The sequence below is a fragment of the Lepus europaeus genome, chromosome 20, assembly GCF_033115175.1.
Source record: "Lepus europaeus isolate LE1 chromosome 20, mLepTim1.pri, whole genome shotgun sequence".
NCBI classification, from domain to species: Eukaryota; Metazoa; Chordata; class Mammalia; order Lagomorpha; family Leporidae; genus Lepus; species Lepus europaeus.
Window position 1 is genome coordinate 20,581,521 of NC_084846.1, and position 14,818 is coordinate 20,596,338.

The 14,818-nt window shown below is 46.3% G+C and overlaps 1 protein-coding gene and 1 non-coding gene across 2 annotated transcripts; both read right to left on the reverse strand.

The window, feature by feature from the left end:
- Positions 1–536: 536 nt before the first annotated feature.
- Positions 537–14,467, reverse strand: AGR2 (anterior gradient 2, protein disulphide isomerase family member). Its single transcript, XM_062179194.1, has 8 exons — positions 14,442–14,467; positions 10,984–11,129; positions 10,654–10,717; positions 10,506–10,558; positions 8,424–8,497; positions 6,191–6,254; positions 2,064–2,147; positions 537–586 (listed from the first exon to the last, which is right to left on the reverse strand). The coding sequence occupies exons 2-8, from the start codon at positions 11,120–11,122 to the stop codon at positions 537–539; spliced, it is 528 nt and encodes a 175-aa protein (XP_062035178.1). The 5' UTR covers positions 11,123–11,129; positions 14,442–14,467.
- Positions 9,122–9,225, reverse strand: LOC133750161 (U6 spliceosomal RNA). The gene has a single exon (XR_009864663.1). It is a non-coding gene; the product is annotated as a U6 spliceosomal RNA (small nuclear RNA).
- Positions 14,468–14,818: the final 351 nt, after the last annotated feature.

A 14,818-nucleotide genomic window follows, 5' to 3' on the forward strand; every position in this document is an offset into this window, starting at 1 on the left:
ATCTGTGGTCGGGGTGGGAGGTTTGCCTCCAAGCGGGGACCTGATTTGGTGGCTGCCTGTCTACGTGTTCCTTCCACACCATAGCACATGGTGTTTGCCTCTTGTGCTGGCTAAGCTTGTGCCCACTCTTGGTCACCTGGGAGAACCTGTGGTGCTGGGAGATGATCATTGTCACTGCCTTGGGTCTTTGTTGTTTGAACTACTTCTGTCTTGTCCCCTCCTTAGGCATTTTGTGTGTGTCCAAGAACCCTACCTAGCGAACAAACCAGTTTTTGTGTGAAAGACCATGTTGGGGAAAAAAAAACTGCAGCTGAACACCCCCAAAAGGATTTATTTTTTAGAAAATCATGGCTCACCACGGTAGCCTGTAATATTATTTTCATATATGCATACTTGAAATCAACATTAAAAAAAAACTGCTGTTGTAACTTTAATGCATGTGCAACTACGCTTCGGCATCTCTCTGCTCTTCGGAAATCTCTGGTTCCAAATCTCAAAGCCCAGTAGGAGGAGCTCACAGATTTTTCTCTTTTTCTCTACAATTCAGTCTTCAGCAACTTGCGTGCTTTCTTCATGTTGTCAAGCACTAATGGGAGAAACAGAGCAGGATGCGATTAGCAACACAGCAACAGATTCAGCGAGTCTCCAAGCTTTCCTTTCGTCCTCCGGTGTTTAATGAATAGGGCAAATAGTTGGTCATCTTAATATAATGAAAAAAAAAAAAATAAAATGGTTGTGTGACAGTCCAATTCTCTAACAAATCTCGTTTCTTCTCAGATCTTCCCTCTCCAACCCACACTCCCATCAAAATCACTATAAACTCCCCCGGCAGAAGACAGGTTTGGCTATTTGTAGTAAATTGTAAGTCGTGCTGATGAGAAGCATTTGCTAGCCGGTATATGTTGCTCCTCCCAATTGTTTAGAAGTAGGTGGAATACAAATTATAAGGAGCAACAAACCGAGTGCTTTATGCACCTGTATTCCTTTAATTCTTGCAAAGCTCTGTTCCTGCTTCACGTGTAGGTGAAGAAATGCATGCTGGGAAGCTGAGTAGCTTGCCTGCTCGAGGTGATAGAGCTAGCAAGTAGCAGAGCCCAGACAGGCCCTGGAAGCTGCTTCTTCATGCCTACCGATGTGTATTGACTGTTTTTTCAAGGCACTCCTGGGTAGGGTCCCTGCCTCGAAGTCACTCAAGCACACGCTGCTGTCTCAAGAACGGCTGGTTCTTGGAAGGTCCTCGCGGCACCCACTGGCGGTGTGGCTCACGCATGGCGAGGGTCACCGAAGCTGCCCAGGCACCGTCCTACACTGGCTCCAACAGTGCTTAAGCCAGTGCTGTCCGATAAAAGTTCTGGGATGGTGATGTTCGTGTTTGTTTACTGGGGGCTCATGTGACTGAAAAACAATGTCTTGATTTTGGTGTAAAAGGCAATAGCAACTTGTGGCCAAAGGAGAGTGGAGAGTGACCCCCGTGTCTAACCCACTGCTAGCTGATCAGAACTGGTTCCTTGGAGAAAGCCCAGTGTTCCTCCCAGAAGGACTAACCAGGCGTCCCAGCTGAAGGCACAGTCTTCTATCTCAGTGTTTCATGTGCCTTCTAATTTTCCTTCTTCTATGGCAACCACAGGGACACTGCTGGGGCCATCTTTCCTACTGATCTTTAAGTCAAACCTGAACCCAGCTGAACTGGACTCAGTTATTTCCCTCTTGTTCTGTGGACATGAGGGCATGCAGACTGGCACAACTCCTGCCCTCAGCGCTGTGGTAGGAGTCGTGGGTTCCTGTGCCTAACAGGAAGCTGAGAGGCAGGGAACGTGGCTAGGAGCCTCTTAGAGAAAAAGCTGCCTGCTGTAGCTCATCTTCAGTGGAGATACAAAACCACACAAAGCCAAGACCTTGGAGTTGTGGGGTGTCTGAGGATGCAGGGCCAGCTGGGGTCCCCACGCAGAGCTCTCTCCCACCTCCTGCTGCTGCTCCTCCAGGCCTTCCCCGCCCCTCCCCACACCCTGCACGGGTAGAGAGGCTCAGCACGTGGTGGCATCCAGGGTGGGGGTGACACTTACGTAGATTTATGTCGGAAGGTTCGTAGGCGTACAGGCGATTGGAGTATCTTCCCGTGATGTCAGCTCTCACCGTCAGGGATGGGTCTGCAAGGATCAAGCAAAAGGGATGCGACGCTTTGTTTTCGAGCAGCTTGTGCGTGTGATAAACCTGTGCCACTACATTCTCGGAAAACAGACCAGCCGGCATCCCGCGGATGCAGCTACCCCTGAGCCGCACTGCGACCCCACCTCCGGCCCTGGACAGCCAACTTGGGACCCGAACCTTCAACAACGACACGGTGCTACTTGTGGAAACAAGAATACGTAGTTTGGGAGCGGTTATTTTGTTTTTCTCGTGAAAACATTGGCATTCTCTGCTACAAAATTATGGCCAACTATCAGTTACAGAGAAAGAGAGAGGGAGACACACACACTTACACACACACAGAGACAGAGAGAGAGAGAGAGAGAGAGAGAGAGAGGTCTCCCATCCACTGGTTCACTCTCCAAATGGCCACAATGGCCAGGGCTGGACAGGCCAAATCCATGAGCCAGGATCTTCTTCTGGGTCTCCCATGTGGGTAGCAGGGGCCTAAGCACTTGGGCCATCTTCTACTGCTTTCCTAGGCACATTAGTAGGGAGCTGGATTGGAAGTGGAGCAGCAGGGATTTGAACCAGCACCTACATGGGATGCCAGCACTGCAGGCAGTGGCTTAACCTGCTAAGCCACAGTGCCGACCCCTGTGGGCGACCTTTGAAGTGATTATGTTACAGTTGACATGTTTTATCAAGAGTGACCTAGAAAAATGGAAGCCCACATCCAGCACTGATTTGCAAAATAAAAGTTTTTTTTTTTTTAACGAATATGAGAATGCAAGGCTTTAAAAATGGCAAAGGTTAAATTAGCACATGGTGCTTCTCACTGGTTTTTACTTTAGTACTTAGCTACATTCGGAAAATATCCAGCAGTCTTCTTTTACCCATCCATGCATTCTTCTAGATTTAAATCCAGCGTTTCATATTTTACATTTAACTTAATTACCTGTTTTGGAAAAATCCATTTTAGGAGTGGTTTCCAACATCACATAATAGAGCGCCTGGGACAACTCTGCTTTAGGTGCAGCCTCCCTGCTACTGCACACTCTAGGAGGCAGCAGATGATGGGTCAAGTACCTGGGTCCCTGCCACCCACATGGGAGACCCAGATGGAGCTCCTGGCCCCTGGCTTCAGCCTAGCCCAGATCTGGCTGTTCCAGGCATTGGGGGACTGTACTGATACATGGGAAGATTCTCTCTCTCTCTCTCTCTCTCTCTCTCTCTCTCTCTCACTCTCTCTCTCTCATTTTCTGCCTTTCAAATACATACATGCATGCATACATACATAAGTAAATCTTTTAGAAAAAGTGTACTTCGGGAAAAAAATGCATCCAAAAGGGAACTAGGAGAGGCATCTGGAATCCTGCTCTGAGAGGTGATTGACAGAACTTGGGGCACGTGTGCTGAAAACCAGAGGCTGAGACAGGTGAAGCCACCTGTCGCTGGTCCTGAGAGGGCAATCTGTCATTTCAGACCAGGGGATGAGCAGGTGTAAGCTCTAGGAGACAGACAGTGATTTATTCAACAAAGATGGAAGACGCACTCTACTCATCAGATCTTCATTAGAATGAACCCCAGAGAAGCTTTCCCAATGCCCAGCCGGGTGCTCACTGGAAGCACCCAGATAGCTCCACGCATGCTGGATTCTGATTTAATTGCCTGAGGTGCGGTGTGGGTGCCCCACGTGTAAGGCCCTTCAGGTGCATGTAACAGAGCCAGAGTGGAGGACCCCACAACCCACAGCGAGGAGAGCAAGTAGCTTTGGAGTTGGAGCTTCTAACTGCAGGCAGCAAGTGCGGATTCAGGGACCCCATAAAACCCATTCCTGCACGAGGTATGACTGGGTGGCTGACAAATCCCCTGCCAATGTTGTTGCTGAAAGTTCTCAAGCCCGACACACAGAGCAAATCTGTGAAGTGAGTGCCGTGGTCCTGCCTTCCTCCTTTCTTCCTATCATTCCATTTTCTCTCCTGGGTTCTACATTTATTGTGAACTTTGATGAATTACTTGGGTGAACCACTTGATTAGAGTGAGCTCAGTGACATGATGGATTTTTATTGTTATTATTATTTGCAAGGCAGAGCAACAGAGAGGGGGAAGAGAGAGTGAGCTTCCATTAGCAGGTTCACCCTGCAAATGATGTCAATAGCCCAGGCTGGGCCAGGCCGAAGCCAGGAGCCTGCAACTCACTCAGGATCTCCCATGTGGGTGGTGGGGGGCCCAAGCACACTAACAGGAAGCTGGATCAGAAGCAGAGCAGCTGGGACTTGAACCAGTGCTCCACTGTAGCATGCAGGTGTTTGCAAGCTGTGGCTTAACCTGCTGCACCTAGATGCTGCTAGCCCCTGGGATGGATTCAATTACACATTTTTTTCTTAAATCGGTTTGACTGATCAAAGCCAAATGCTCTTTCAGCAAATGCTCATGCAGAGCACACAGCAGAGTCTTTGAGGCAGGAACAGAGCCCTTGCCTCCCTCATGGGGCTAACATAAATCCTGTATGTGCAAACCTTTATTAAATAATCACCCAGGAGGTGCAACCTTGTGATGGAGGAAAAGTGTTAGTAATGAGAAAAATGTGGTGCCACAGGCAGACAGTGGGGATATGAGCAAGTCTGTGATGACAGTGATGATTGGGGAGTTAACAAGTGATGGCGGGCTGGTGCTGTGACTTAGCGGGTAAAGCCACAGCCTGCAGTGCCAGCATCCTATATGGGCGTGGTCTGAGTCCTGGCTGCTCCACTTCCAATCCAGCTCTCTGGTGTGGCCTGGGTAAGCAGTAGACGATGGCCCAAGTCTTTGGGCCCCTGCAACCATGTGGGAGACCCAGAAGAAATTCCTGGCTCCTGACTTTAGATTGGCTTAGCTCTGGCCGTTGAGGCCATCTGGGGAGTGAACCAGCAGATGGAAGACCTCTCTCTCTCTTTCTCTCTGTGCCTCTCTCTGTAACTCTACCTCTCAAATAAATAAATACAGAAAATCATTCAAAAGAAAAAAAGTTGGCATCTAGAGAGCCTGAGGACATAGAGTTGATAGATCTTAGAGACTGACTAATGAAGAGATTGAGAGGGAAAATATTCCTTAGTCTTAACCCGGGGAGGCTGGAAGTAAGGAGACTAATAAATATGAATATGTTATAAAGTAGAAGGAAGTTTGAATTCAAAGATGAGAAGCTTGATAGACATGTTTAATATGGGGGAAAAAAAGTGATGGGGGAAGATAGCAGGAAGCAGGAAAAGTTTTCCAGTCTAGGGAACAGCATTAGAAAAGTGCTGGTGGTAGCAAGGAGCCTGGCTACCTTAATATTCTTTTCCTAACTATTCTAAAAATAATTATCAAAAATGTCAGAAAGAAAAATAGAAATAAAGTACAGATTGAACAGTTCCCAGTTAAAAACAATTCAGGTTCAATTGTGGTCCAGCAGATTACGCCTGCCTCTTGCAATGCTGGCATCCAATATCGGAGCACTGGTTCGAATTCTAGCTGCTTCAGTCTGGATCCAGCTCCCAGCTAATGCACTTGGGAAAGCTGTGGAAGATGGGCCACCCATGTGGGAGACCCGAGTGGAGTTCCTGGCTCCTGGCTTCCACCTGTCCCCAGCCGCAGCCGTTGTGGCCATTTGGGCAGTAAAGCAGCAGAATGGAAGATATCTTTTTTTCCTCTCTCTCTCTCTAACTCAGCCTTTCAAATAAACAAAATAAATTAACATTCCTGATGTATTCAGGAAAATTATCTGTGCACATAAACAGTTAAGAATGTGCTTCCTTCTCAGAAGTATTTGTGGCAGAAAGCAGAAGTTCAAGTGAACAGATGAGAAAGCCCAGCTATGGGAACCAGCAGAGGCTTGCATTTTCTGATGGAGATATGCTGTGAAACTTCATATCCTGGGGATATTGTACCCATTTGCTAGGGACAGATGAGGGTGCAGGGGACAGGAAGGAAGTGGCCTTGGCCATGGTGCAGTAGCAGATGAGGGTGCAACGGACAGGAAGGCACAGGACAGCACCTGTGTCATTCTGAGAGTGTTTTATCTCTTGCCGCTTCCACTTACCAACAAACATGATCCTGGGGACGTACTGGCCATCAGGAGAAAGGTGTTTGTCGGTTGTTTCATACTAGGATGGAAACAAACAAAGCAACAGTTAGTCTGTTTACTCTTCAGCAGCCATTTTCAAACTTGCTAATGTGTCTGTTATGGAGCCAGGCACCTTAAGATAGCATCAGGCACACTTACGTTTATAACATAGATGAGGGACCGGGTATGGGGATGAAATCACAGGGAGGAGGGAGCAGATGTGTGATACACAGGAGCACAGAGAAGCTCAAGAAGCGAGGATTTACAGATTTTTAGGGAAGATGAGATGGGAGGAGATGGGTAGATGGAAAAGACAGAAGTCATTTCTGAAGGCAATTACAGGAGCAGACAGACTTAGCTGGAGCATTCCTCTCTCCATGGATCCATTTTTATTTAGAATTTTATGGATTTAGCAATTGCTGTGCTTATCTTTAAGGAATGCACAGAGAGGGAGGAACGTGAATATCGAGGCTGCAGCAACTGAAATGTTAGGAAGTGAGGGTGGGCAGGTGAGGGCATGGGGGCACTGGGAACAGAAGGCAGGCAGGTTCACCTTGGCCTTTCCAAAGCAGGCATCTCAAACGACGAGTAGGAACCAGTTATGTGGAAAAGAGGGCCCCTGTGTGGGGTGGGGAACGTGTGTGTTCACAGGGCTGCAAAGGAAAGGCACCATGCTCTCCTGTACATCACAGTGCTGCAGAGGGAATGAAGATTGGGATGCATGAGAGCAGAGGTGGAGATGCTAGAACTGCCTGGAGCTGGCCCATCAGAGATCCGGCGCATTGTGCCACAGTGTGTTCACTTATTCAGAGATCGTTAACAACCCCTGGTTGGATGCTCAAAGAGGCACGTGGCCCCAATGCAGCATGGGGTTAGATGGGGCTTAGCTTGTAGGCCGGGAGCCATCTGGTAACCTCGCAGGAAGCTAGGCCAAGTGCAAAAGACTTGCTCCGGAATGGACTTCCTGTCTTGGTAGAGCCGTGACCAACAGCAGGAGCGTTCTGAACGGAGGAGCGTAGAGATTCCCCGCTGTGGGTGAGGAAATTCCAACCTAGAATTGCCGGTCTGGACGCCCCCTATCCTGGTTCATTCAGGGTGGTCAGCGGAAACGCGTTCTGAGCTACCTAGAACTAGGATGTGTTGGGGGTTGTTGGGTGCTTGGATAAGATGTAGGAATTGCTGGGGTATGGATGAAAGGCAGGTGTAGAAGTTTCCGTGGAGAATGTGAAACATGAAAAGTGGGTCAAGTTGAGGTTCATCAAGTCACAAACATGAGGGGGTGGAAAGGAAAAAAGCAGCCTTCGGAGGGAGGCACAGGAGAAAGCACAGGGTGGGGGGCTACTCCTGGGGGAAGGCAATCTGTGAAGACAGGGCAGAGAGAGAGGAATCTCCTGGGGACATATGGTTGGGTATTTTATTTTAGTTGAGAGGCTGGGACAGTTCCTATCCTCGGGTTCACACCCCCAAGTGCCTACAATGGCCAGGGTTGGAGCTATGAGCTTGGAACTGGATCCAGGTCCCTCAGGTGGGTGGTAAGGACCCAACCACTTGAGCCCTCCCTGCTGCCTCCCAGGAAGTGCATTAGCAGGAAGCTATAATCAGAATTGGAGCCAGGATGCAGACCCTGGCAGTACGCTATAGGATATAGGCACCCCAAGCAGTGTTGTAACCACTATGTCAAATGTCTTTCCCACTAGTTAGGTAGTTCTTTGGTTTATGTCATTGATTTTAGGAGGAAAATGGAACAGTTTGGGGACTGAATAGAAGGAACTTGCAAAGACAGAAAGCTTGAACATCAGAGGGGCTGGTGAGCGGGTAGTGAGATGGGTGTGCATGAAGCTAACACACAAGAGACCTGGCTGGATTTGCATAGCCCAAAAGCTCTGTCTCCCAGATGGAGAGGAGACAGAGTAAGCATGGTTACAGAGAAGCCAGGGCTGCAGGGGGTGGACACAGAGAGTAAAGTGTAAACTCTAAAACTCTTCCAGTTGTTGTAGCAACAGAGAAAATCCTGACCACAGCAGAGTATTTTTTTTTTCAGACACCCTGGGATTATTAATTGCTACATAAAACCATAGACATCACAGATAGATTCTTAATAAGACAAAGTATCTGTCCTTCCCACCGGTCTGTGAGATGGGAGATTTGGAAGCGATCCCAGATAACGTGAGGCAAGAGGACATGCTAATGACAATGGAAATGAACTTACAACGAGATTGAGGAGGACGAACTGCTCTGCCAGCTTCTGGATGTCTTTATTTTCAGCAAACACTTTCTTTAAAGCTATAATGTAAAGAAAAATGATTATGTACCCAGCTTGGCATCATGTAAAACCCTTGTTCTCTGTTCCAAGTTGAATGGCAGTTTTTTATTAGTAAATTACAACTTGATTGAATAAAGAACACTCTGCAGAACACAGGATTGGATGGACCAGAGCTACATGACATGCAGTGAAGCTGAACACGGACAGCGGTTTAACATGGAACATCAGCCCAATGCGTACTTTTCGTCATACAAAACAGTTTATGTAGCTGATGTGCAAGAAGGGAAGTATGATTCTCAGCGTTTTCACCAATCATCTGTAAAGGCGTTTAAAAAGGCATTTGCAGAAACCGGTAGATAGCTTCAGCATGGGGTTCAAGTACATGTGTACTACCGAAACCTCTTTCAACCTGTCTAGCGTTCCAAATCAACTCTTAGTGCAAACATCAAAGTTGCTGGTCACTCCCATAGATGGCCAAACTCATACACTAGGGTGAAAGATCTGGATTAATGTGTATTACGTAGAGCAAAACCAAGAATACCAGTTACTGCAAAATTGATCTAGGCACACTCTATAGTTCATGCTAGGCATTTCTTCCAAGTTTCTTGCATTAATGACTAAAGCCTGTTACAATACTAAACTTCAAAAATCCGGAATGCTTCACAAATTTGCAGGTCATTGTTGCACAGGGGCCATACTGATCTCTGCATGGTTCCAGTTTTCGCATCTGTGCTGCCAAAGTGAGCAGTGGATGGCATTTTGAATACAGTTTCTGCATTGCTCTTCAGCAGTTAGTGAACTAATGCAATGCTGTTTACGGCTCTTCTATTTTTCCAGTCACTCCAGCAATCACTCATCATTCATTCATTCATTCATTCACTTATTCTTTTTTTTTTTTTTTTTCAACCCTGTAGGTACTAAATGGCTACTTCTGGCATAGGCACTGTTTTATGCGCTGGGGGAAGTGTAGTGGAGGAAGAAAAAAAAGCAAATGTTGCTTTCATAGAGGTCAAATTCTTGTGTGAGAGACAGACCCTAGATAAGTAAGTAGATAAATATACAATAGTTTCTGGTGGAAGTGAGCACTGTGCAGGAAAATAAAGCAAAGGCAGAGGTGAAAGCGCTATGGGCAGGTCAGGGCAGACCTCGGTAGGAGGTGACAGTGAGGGGGGCAGTGATCCAGTTTGGAGGGGGATGGCCAAGTGCAAAGGGAACAGCAGGCAGCCCTGCAGTGGGAGGGAGCTCTGGGGTCTGAGGAATAGCTCAAAGGCCAGGCCAGATAGCCAGGTGAGAGAAGGGACTGGGAAAGAAAGGGAAGGCAGCCACAGGCCAGATTTTGCCCAGCCTTCTAGGCTCCAGTCAAACACTGGGATGTAGTTTTAGCTGTGATGAGAAACCACACAGGCCCATGAGTGGTGGGATATGATTTCGGCTTAACAGCCACGCTCTAGCGTTTGTGTGGAGAACCAGCTGTCAGGTGACCAGACTGGCAGCTGTTACTGTATTTTTGACAAGCCCTGAGCCGGGCCTGGCTCAAGGCCATAGCTCTAAAGCCATAGGAAGGGGTTGGATTTGGGCAAGGCCAGCAACATGCTATAGGGGACCCAGGGGGAAACGAAAATGTAGATAGATCCCCTTGCTGGAGAGTTATTCAGAATTTCAGGACAGGGACAGTGAAGCATGGAAGTGACTGTAATGACCTGGGAAGCCCCAAGCCCTGTGTGGCTGCATAGGTTGTCTACCCATTAAACGCATGCCAGCTTGCAGGTGCATTTTGAAAGCAAAGCTCACTGATGTGTTGCATGTAAGAGAGGTCAGTTGAGGATGAACCATAGGACTTATACCCACGTTTCACATGAAAGGTAGAAATAATTAAAGTTGAGTTTCAAATATACTTTCACACTTTAAAATGTAACATGTTCTTTGTTGCTCAACTGTGTTGGGTTCTAGTGATACAAAGATGGGGGATCCAGTCCCTGACCTACAGACCAGAGGGCTGAAAAGGGAATCCAGCCTGGGAGAAGTTACCTTGGCTGTGTGGGCATTCGTCCAGGTGGTGAATGATCATCAGAGGCTTGTTGCTTTAAGACAGAAGAGAGTGGATCACTTTGAGTGAGAGCTCACTAGAGGGTGCTCTGGGAGCTCCTCCCCAGCTCTGTGAAGCCCTGGTGTTTACCTGGTCTTGGATTTGTATAAGGCTTCTTCATAAGTCTGAGTCCAGATGAGTTGGTCACCCCAACCTAGAACAAAAAGAACCAGTGTACTTGAAGTTGCTCCAGTTTCTGACCCAAAGCTGTTGAAAAGCAAATGGTAAAAACTGGGATAAATATAATACATGGTATTAAAGGAAGAGAAAAAAATCTTTGAAGAAAAACAATTATAAACTGTCTTCAGTCTAGAAAGGCATATACTCAAATGTATTCAGCATACACATTTGAGCACTGAGAGTTGGGAAATCTTGCCTAGCTAAGTCGTGGCTAGACGCCCACGAGCAGCTGACTCTTACCTCTGGAGAGTGTCTGGGGCAGTCTGGGTTGAGAGTCCTTTGCGTCCTTCTTAGCTCCAGGTTTGACTGTGGTATCTTTGGCCAGTGTGTAGGAGAGGGCCACCAGGAGCAAGACTGCTGACAGGGAGATTTTCTCCATGGCAAATCTGATGTGGAGAATCAGCAACAAGAAGTTAGTAACCTTCAAGATCTGCAGGTAGCATTGCCGCAGTGGAATCCAACAGAAAGTGAGGCTCTGTTGAGACTGGACAATGACATTGGAGTGAAAAGCTAGCTCCCGTGGGATTTCCCAAGAAGATAGAGTATGGATATCGACTGCTCTATCCACCTATTTAGCAACCTGTCTACCTCCTCATCTTCCAACTACCTATCTACCTACCTATGTATCTATCTGCCTACCCACCCATCTATCCATCTATCAATAGATAGAGATCCACATAGCTCTAGATACAAAGATGTTGATCTCTGTCTGGATTTATAATTACCCAGAAATAGATAAGTTAGATATATTAGATATAAGAAAATAGGTAATTAGCTATACATACTCTTACAGCTAAAGAAATTTCCATGTAAATATTATGTTCAAAAATTATAGCACAGGAAGGTACTTGTGGGGTTACCTCCTCCTTTTCCACCTCCCCAGTGCCTCATGGTATAAGATGAAGAATCTGAAGTTCAGAGAGATCAGAAGGTTTAGGAGATGGATCTAGAACAAAGGCTTCTGGGTCTTCCCTCCACGAAATAGTTACCCTTACTACAATACTTCCTTAACCTCCTGTTAACATAGAGACATTGCCACTGAGAAACGCACTATGAATAAAGTGACTCCTTATTTCATTTAGAACCTGCCAGCCTTGTCACTTACCCTACCACTTGCATGAACACAATTGTCTCCCAAGTGTAACATTTACTCAAACTCCATATTAGCTTTGAATTGACTACTATACATCAATTCCAGCTTTCTTCAAATGAAGCCGTTCTTGGACTTTCCTTGTGGGCCTTTATTGGCAGGTGAAGTGGCATGCCCTTTAGGGCACACAAATATCCTATGAGATTCATAATGTAGTGAAGTAGACCCTGTGGATGTCTCTCTGTTACATTCTTCCTTCCTTTCTGGTGTTCCATAGCTACTTCTTGGGAGAAGCTGGGGTAGACGCCTATGAATGGATGGTGAATGGTCAGATGAGTTCCCCGAGTGAATGAAGAGGCAGGGAGGGAAGCAAAGTGAGTCTCTTGAGCAAGATGCTAAGGTTGGCTAGGGGCCATAACATGGGAAGCTGGAGCTTTGCATTTCTCATAAAGCCAGACACTAAAATTGCTTAAAAGTCAATACAAAATTATCGCATCTAGTGCTAATATTGGTGTAGGTTTAGAGAGAAGTCAACAAACTCTGCAGAGGAAGTAGGATGAGCTGTCATTGCTCTGTGTTTTTAAGAGAGAGTGTGTCTCATGATCTGTTGGCTTAAATGGAAAACTTTGCTTAGCATTAGCAAAGTTGAAAGGCGTTTCCAAGTTATGAACCCCAGTTATTCTTCAGGCCATAGTATGTAGCCACAAAGCACCTTAATCGGAAAAGACGTAAGCAAAGAGCAGAGATAGACTTTCTGAATGTTCTGAGCCTATAGGGATGCGGAAATGTCAGTAATAATTTTTGTCTTCTAGAATTCAGTTCTACAGAAGCAACTCAAGTGTACTGCAGATAACAACATGCAGCTCTCTTAGTGTGAAGACTTATTTTTGAAGTTAAAAATAATCAAGAGCTTTTATGTGAGGCTAATTAGATTTTTTGAACCAACTAAGTATATCATGACAAATAACTACTTTGAATTTATCCACAAACATTGGGTTTTGTATGTTAAGATGACATCTATGTGTATTTTAAAAACTGACACTAAATGGCTGGTGAAGTGTTTTATTAGTCCATCGTCAAGTCTTGTTGTAATAGCCATTTGGCTATTAGGACCCCTCGTAAAAGCTCCATAGGTTGGAACTATTGATGTATTACATGCATTTTATGATAGGATGACTCAGAAAGACTAATGGAACTTCTGCTGTACAAACATCCTGCTCTGGATGACTTTCTGAGATTCACTCTTTTCCTAGCGTGAACAGACTCTGGTCTACCAATTTCCTGGATAAACCACTTTTTTTTTTTTTTTGACAGGCAGAGTGGACAGTGAGAGAGAGAGAGAGAGACAGAGAGAAAGGTGGCCGCCGCGGCCGGCGCACTGCAGCCGGCGCACTGTGCTGATCCGAAAGCAGGAGCCAGGTACTTCTCCTGGTCTCCCATGGGGTGCAGGGCCCAAGCACTTGGGCCATCCTCCACTGCACTCCCGGGCCACAGCAGAGAGCTGGCCTGGAAGAGGCGCAACTGGGACAGAGTCCGGCACCCCGACCAGGACTAGAACCCGGTGTGCCGGCGCCGCAAGGCGGAGGATTAGCCTATTGAGCCGCGGCGCCGGCACCTGGATAAACCACTTTAAAACCCAAGGCTAACGATGGAAGAGATGGATAATTTGGAGACACACACACACACACACAGTGAAACCAGCAGTTTTACTAATCACTATATCCTCACCTTATCTTTAACAAGAGAGAGATTTGCAGGAGTTTTCAATGCCTTTGTTCCTGTTAGGAAAGCAACCCTGACTCTCTCCTCTGACAGTCTATACCATGTATTTAAAGATTGAAGAAGTAACTACTGTATCTTTAAAACAGACAAAGAGAGGAAGTAGTTACTTATGGCAGTAATATGCTAGGGTACTTCTCAATGTTTATGAAAAATGGAATTAAAGATTGGTTTATGTTGCTGCAGAAAGTTTTTGAAATCCATGCATATAAAAAAAAAACTCTGATTAAAATAAAATATCCTTACTTGGATAATTTACAGAAGCTGAAGGGACCAAAGGATACAAAGTACTTTGCATATTAAAAAAAACAACTCTGAAATCCATGCATATGAGGAGGTCTTAAGAAAATTCATGAAAATGCATATTATGAAAAAACTATATGTGGATTTTAACTTGTTTTGCACCAAAAAAAATTTATCTTTGAATTCCATTTTGCACCAATGTTTCGCAGTCCCCTTGTATTGCCACTGGGGCATCCCACCTGAGGCTCCTTTGCATCACCAGTGCGATGAGAGAAGCAGAGTTGTAGATTGTAACCAAGATAGAAATCTCCGGTCCTTAACCCAGGCTTGAGAATCCCTAGCATTCACCCATTCTTTCAACTTTTGTTCCCTACAGAGGAAACTCAGCAGTACAACACTCTGCCAGCTCTACCAAAGACAGGTCCCAGGAAGCCTCTGGAAATCGCACGATCCCCTCTGCAAATCCCACTTCACCACCCTCGGACACTTGCACTTCTCTGTTGACTGCAGGCAACTTTACAGAGCAATGGGAGACCAAAGCTCCCTCTAGCAGGTGCCCTTCCCGAGCTGTTGTCAGAATCCTTACCTGGCTTTCCCCTCCCACCTGCCTTGTGTGAGACGCTCAGGACGCAGTCCAAGCTTCTGCCTGTGCCAGCAGCGCAAGCCTGTATTTATGCATCTGCGCACACCTCTCTCCCACCCACTAATCCTGTGTTTGCACGGGACTAACTCGGAAATGGACCTTCCTTTGTCCGAGCCATGGTCTTCTCTGGGTAAAAGAGCTCCCTGCTTGAAAAAATATCGCTGCAAAAAGAGTCCTTTTTTACTATGCATGTTTTAACTGTTTGTGAAAGTATATTGCTAAGAGGCTCGAGAAGGGTGGGCAGAGTGCCAAAGCCAGGTAAGCTTAGTGGAAGACCTTTGATTTGCCTGAAGGCTGATTTGTCTTTACGTGATTGGATG

Coding starts and splice junctions, on each gene's coding strand:
- AGR2 (XM_062179194.1), bottom strand. CDS start 11,122: ATGGAGAAAATCTCCCTGTCAGCAGTCTTGCTCCTGGTGGCCCTCTCC. Junction 10,559..10,653: donor TTATACAAATCCAAGACCAG/GTAAACACCAGG, acceptor TCTGTCTTAAAG/CAACAAGCCTCTGATGATCA. Junction 6,255..8,423: donor TCGTCCTCCTCAATCTCGTT/GTAAGTTCATTT, acceptor TTTCCATCCTAG/TATGAAACAACCGACAAACA.